Here is a 6,000-nt window from a genome sequence, read left to right as displayed (position 1 = left end):
TGGCTTTCTAACACTACGTTTTCTTCCGTTTTTTACAAAAACGATTTAAAACAATTAAGGTTGAGCTTGTTTGGAAGCAAGAACAGTAGGAATGTTTATATTGTAATTAAGTTGGGCAAGGAGGAGTTTATGCCTACAGATCTGGTGAGCCATAGTTGAATGAGAGTTTCTAGGAAGCTCAAAGTTGGCTTCCTGACCCACCTCTGCAGGAAAAGCTCATTTGTTTGGGAGGTTTTACCAGCACACATTTTGCCCATTCTCTTGCATAAAGCTAATTCAGAAAGATTAGAAAATTAAGCAGCAGCGTTGCCTTAAAAACTCAGCACATTTAATTTTGTTTGTTACTAGAAGTAGGGATGGAAACCCAAATTGGACAGACAGCATTTGTTATAGATAACTCTAAAAAAGATGAGATTAGGGACAGTGAGCAATCATTTCCTTTGCTGCTTCCAGTAAGACCTGATACCTTAAATAAGCAATGCACTCCTATTTCTGGAGCAGTCATAAAAGATAAGGACCAGAACAACAAGAGTTATGTCTCTGAAAGAAGGGAGAAGGGAAGTTGCAGGGAAACAGATAAAATGCCAACGGGCTATAACTACATTGTAGACATTAAATTGGAAGAGGAGATTTTGATAAAAGGAAGAATATCAAAGAAGGGGGTACAGAGTGTGAGGAAAAGGCAGCATGATGCTGCTTTGCAAAATACATTGCAATCAGAGGGTAGGAAGAGAAGGTGTAGGAGTTCTTCATTGAAAGTGGGATCTCAAGACATTGTCACAGAAAAAAAATGTACTAGTTCCTTATTAGAACCTGAACAAAAAATCCAAAGTTTTGCAAAGAATGCAAAGAATTTGAAGAAAAACTGCCAGCATCCCTTGATAATGAGGGGATTGCACAAGGAAATGAAAACTTTAAAGGAGAAGGATGGGACTTCAGTAATAATAGGTTTAGGCTCTGACAAAGTATCAGGGATCCTGCAGAAAAGCGATAGCTGCTCAGCCTCAGAATCAAGACCTCTGCAGAAAACGTGGAACTTTAGGGAGAGGATTAAACCAGTTTGGCCAGAACAAAAGCAGGACAAAAGTCAAAGAGTAAAAAGTAGTGTACCTAAGTTAGAATCTACCATACAGAACTTAAGCCTATTAAAATATAGAGAAAGGAAGAGAGTCATTACTTCCCCTAAATTACAGGTAGATGTAAAGTACCCAGTCAGAGTGAGGTCAACTGCTGTGCCACATCTTTCAAGTAAATGTACAGAAGGAATAGAGGGTCTAATGAAAAATGCCAGGGTGAGTTTGGTAAAACCTCAGGAACAAAAAAGAAAAAAAGAAAACTCTTTCATGGAACTGACTGACTCAAAATTACAGAAGGGTGTAAAAGCTTCCAACCAAAATAGCCAACATTTATTGGAGTCTGTAGCAAACTTTGAGGAAAATAAAAAATGTAGAAGTACTGTAATAGAAGGAATAAATAGGATGGTAACACGAGCGCTTTCAAAATCAAAAATGTATAGAAGCGATGGTGAAAAGCAAAGCTGGAAGTCCGAAAAGGGTGTTACAGAGATTCTGGGATGTAGGCAGTGGATCTTGGAGGAGAAAATGACTAGAGAACAAATGGATTGTGTACCTACAGAGGAGCTGTTGGTTACCAAAACAGAGGGAACTAATAAGGAGTCAGATGGAAAGGATGAAATTGTGACTTCAACTGATCTTAAAAAAGGAATCAAAACATCTAGTAAGGATGCTTATTCCTTTTTCATCTGAATATTTGTTTTATGATTTTAGAGTTGAATTTCTGTTTTTCCCATCTATTACTGTCTACTTGAATCTAATTTTAAAAACTCTTTAAATGCCTTTTAAAAATTGGGATAGTATAAACTAGAAAAAAATAAGGTTAGGTATCTGTAATTGTGGCTAAAACATTTAACAGTTTTAAAATGTCTCCAAGAGATGCTGACCAAAGCTCCATGCTTGAAAGCAAGCGTTTGAAACTAAGTCTCCTTCAAGTTGAGCTGATACCTGGTAATTTAATTGACATGTCCATGCTGTTTCTTTACAATTTGGGAGTGATTTGCTATTTTGGAGGGATTTTTTTAAAACTACTCAGTTTAGCCAACAGCTCTGGTATTTCATGATGGTCTCCCATCCAAGTACTACTGTAATTAGGTCTGAGTCTTACCATGTTTAATTTTTCAAGATCCTTTATACAGAATGAAAAATCAAGCCTGGGCACACTCTTGTGCTTGCAGTTTGCATGAAGCCATGAAGCTATTTCTTTTATATTTTGGTTGGGAAAATATAAGCACTTTTCTGAAAATTAAAGTAACGAAATGGCTTAATATGCATTGTTTACAGATTTTTAAATATTTACAGTGGCATTTTTTAGGAGTTGCAACAGTACCACTTTATTTAAGAAAGCTAATTTGATTGAAAAAGTTACTACTGAAAGTGTAGTTAGAACTGAAACGTCAATAGCCTTTATTATCTTAAGTGCTCTTAAATGTATCAAATTTTTTGCATTCTGCTTTATTTTACATGAAATTAATTCTACATTAGAATTAAAATTTTCTCATGTAGCGTTTCATTATCAAGATGTCTTGTCATTTCATGCATGCTTGCAAAATTATTTGATTATTTTAGTCTTTAAATTATTTGATTAAATAAACATATGTAGTATTGCTGTACTAATTAAAATGGGCCCTAGAATAAACTTAGATGATGCAAGGTAAGTTCTTGTTTCTAATGGTGTTTTATAGAAGACATATTTGTAAATGTATCTTTTTTATGGTAAAGTATTACTTTTTATTCTAGAATACACTAAATATATTAATGATTATTTGTTTTTGTTTTTTAAATCAGGAAAGGATACCCTTGACATTTTAAGTATACAGTATGGAAAGCTGCCAGATACTATTCTGAATACTTCAAAGGACTCCAGTATAGAGACACCATTAGAACAGTCTGTATGTCTTCCAATAACTGACTCAGATGAGATCAAAAGCAACAATTCTGTTAGCCCTTATTTTTGGAGGGAGACTAAAATATATTGTGATGCTTTTTTTTCTGTCACAAATACTAAATGTCCAGAATGTTTTGACATAAAAGTAGCTGAAAAGAAAATTGGAAAAAACGCATTGGTGGAGTATCAAGGTGAAAGGCTGAGATGGCTTCCTAAGCAAAATGTTCCACCCTGCAGCATAAAAAAGATTCCAGTAGTAAAATTGTTTGATTGCTATTACATTAAGGCTTTGTTAGAACCTACAGGTGTCAAGCCTACTCAAAGCTATAAGGTTCATTGTGGATCTCTGCATGTTGCACTTGATCGAGGAAAGTCCCTGTCTTCTAGGGATATGCGACAGAATGATCTGAGTAGTAGCTCTAATGTAATACATGCTGTAAAGTTAGTCTCCCAAAAAGACATTTTGGTTTCCAAAGAAATGTGCCAGTATAGTAAAAAATGTCAAAATGGAAAGCGATTCAGGGAAAATAAATTGTCCATGGATTTTAAAAAGCCAAGCAAAAGACTAAAAATGCCAGAGGACCTAGAAGAATCAGCAGTCATGAAAGTTCTCATAAATGGGGATATTTCTAGTGAACATGGAATACCAAGAGAGGATAATACTGTTGCTGTAGATTCTTCAGTGATTTCAGAAAAACTAAACTATGGTGAACCAAGTGCCTTATCTTTACTTGATTGCGTACCTGATTTAAGTCTGGAGCAGCCTTCTCAAAATCAAGTTGACAACTTGTCTAGCAATGGAACAGCAAACCAAGAGCACTTCATTACATACAGTTCAAGTATTTTTGAGAAATCGGTAGTTCTCAAAAAAGAGAAGAATGAATTAAAGCAAATAGAGACATTTACTGACTTCAATAAAATGGATGAAAATAAATCCATGGTAGAGGCACAGGATAGTGAAAAAAGTTTGATCTCTGATAGTAATACTGCTGCCTGCATGAAAAGAAAAAGGACATGTGAAATAAAAGTAAATAAAGCTGGTAGCAAACAGCAACTGTATAACTGTCAAAGGGCAGTCCCAATTAATGGTAAAAATATTTGGCCCCGTGAATCATGCGCAAGGACATCCTTGTGGGTTCATAAAAATCATGCATTGAATTCAGAAAGAGAATCTTTAAGAGGTACTGATTCAGTAACTAAATGCAGGGAATTGGAGGTCCATAAACCATTGGCAGGTAGTAGTAAAATATCTGCACATAAAATAGAATGTACCATTGAAAGCCCCCTTTCAGACTGCCTATTGCATGTAGCGAAGACATGCTCAGCTATTACTGGTACTGAGAATAGATTCTCTGATATGGAAAGCTCTAAACAGAGCACACCTGATACTAAACTTGTAAAATCAAAAGTGATTTTGAATTCATTAGGGAAAGAAGTCAAAGGAAAGAAAAATATAAATATTCAGAATGGCACATTTGCAGACACTAGGAAAAAGAAGACAGATAACCCAAAATCATCAATTACCAAACAAGAACCAGTGTTGAAAACCTTAATGACAGGAACTCTGTCAAACTTCAAAATTCCTTTACTTAAGGATAAAAGTGATTTTAGAAGACTAGAAACTGCAAGATCCTCAGAAAAAGGTACTTGCAATCCTTCAAATAATTTAGAAAATTCTCTTTCTGTAAAAAAAGCTAGAATTAAAGAGACTTCATCTGAAGAAAATCCTATCCCTCAGTTCCAATCTGAACAGATGAGTTTTATTCCTTTACAGAAAAAGTACACAAATCAATTCAACAATGATATTCCTGAAAACACTTCTAAAACGAGAAGTATTTGTAATACGTTTGAGAGAACTTCCCATGAGAATAAACTAGAATTACCAACTTTGAAAGCTGCTGCTTTCTTTTTGAGTACTGGAAATACAGAAAAGCAAATGCTAAACCCTATTTTGGCCTCAGAAACTATTGATAAAGTTAATTTCAACAGTAAGTTGGCACGGGACAAAGATAACATTTGTGCAGATATTCTTAAGGCTTATGAAGATGATGTTCTTGTGATTGATGTTATTGAGGATGATCCTGATCTGTTTGGAGATACTGATGAGCAAGAAGGTGTCTATACAAAGGTTCATAATACTAAAAATATTTATACCGGTGGTTTTCCAGAAGAAAATCTGGAATTGAAATCAGAATCTTCTCAGCTTCCAAAAAGCAGGCATTTGAAATGTATTAGGTAGGCTTGTTACTTTGAGTTTTTGTATAATGGGTATATTTATGGTGTGACTTTTCTTAAAGCACAGTTCAAAGAAGAAGAAGAAGAAAACTTAAAAATGTAGAATTTGAAGTGATCTGGGATAGTGGTGTGGCCAGTGAGAATGTGTGTTGGGAGTGGGTGTGTGTGTGTAATAAAGAATAATCTTTAGCACTATTAGTAAAATTGTTCACTGAGAAATTTGAAACATGTCAAAGTTGACTATATGTGGAGGAAAAATGTCTTTTAAAATTAGGACTTTATATGATTGTTTCGTTTTAAATGTGTTACAGCATTTAGATGTAGTAAAGCATCCAGCTGTTTACGTCCAAACTTATTTAGGTTCAGATTCTCTTCAGTATACATTATAGATAGGTATAGGAGATAGATTAGAAAGCCAGTTTGGTGTAGTGGTTAAGGCATCAGGCTGGAAACCAGGAGACCGTGAGTTCTAGTGTCACCTTAGGTACAAAGCCAGCTGGGTGACCTTGAGCCAGTCACTTATAGAGCTAGGAAGAAGGCAATGGCAAACCACTTCTGAAAAACCTTGCCAAAAAACCTGCAGGACTTGTCCAGGTAGTCTCTGAGAATTGGACACGATTGAACAAATTTTTTAAAAAAGAGATTATGTTCTCAAATGTTAAGGATTGTATTTACGTTATTTTGTATCATTTTCCCCCCTTAAACGTGTAGATAAATCTACATGCTTAAAGGGGTATGGCAGATGGTGCAGTAACATCTATTTTAGACGATGGAAACCATAATCTATTAGTATGGTTTCAGTAT

At 35.0% G+C, this 6,000-nt stretch overlaps 1 protein-coding gene across 1 annotated transcript in view; it reads left to right on the top strand.

Annotated features, from left to right (window-relative positions):
• The first annotated feature begins 356 nt into the window (after positions 1-356).
• TOPAZ1 (testis and ovary specific TOPAZ 1) overlaps positions 357-6,000 on the top strand; it is a 50,788-nt gene continuing 45,144 nt past the window's right edge. The window contains exons 1-2 of the mRNA XM_063302035.1: positions 357-1,737; positions 2,862-5,196. Coding sequence (XP_063158105.1) covers positions 357-1,737; positions 2,862-5,196 — 3,716 coding nt within the window. The remainder of the gene's footprint in view (positions 1,738-2,861; positions 5,197-6,000) is intronic.

Source organism: Candoia aspera, chromosome 4 (genome assembly GCF_035149785.1).
Source record: "Candoia aspera isolate rCanAsp1 chromosome 4, rCanAsp1.hap2, whole genome shotgun sequence".
Lineage (NCBI taxonomy): Eukaryota > Metazoa > Chordata > Lepidosauria > Squamata > Boidae > Candoia > Candoia aspera.
The sequence above is the reverse complement of the archived record's forward strand: the minus strand, read 5'-3'. Positions and strand labels throughout refer to the sequence as shown.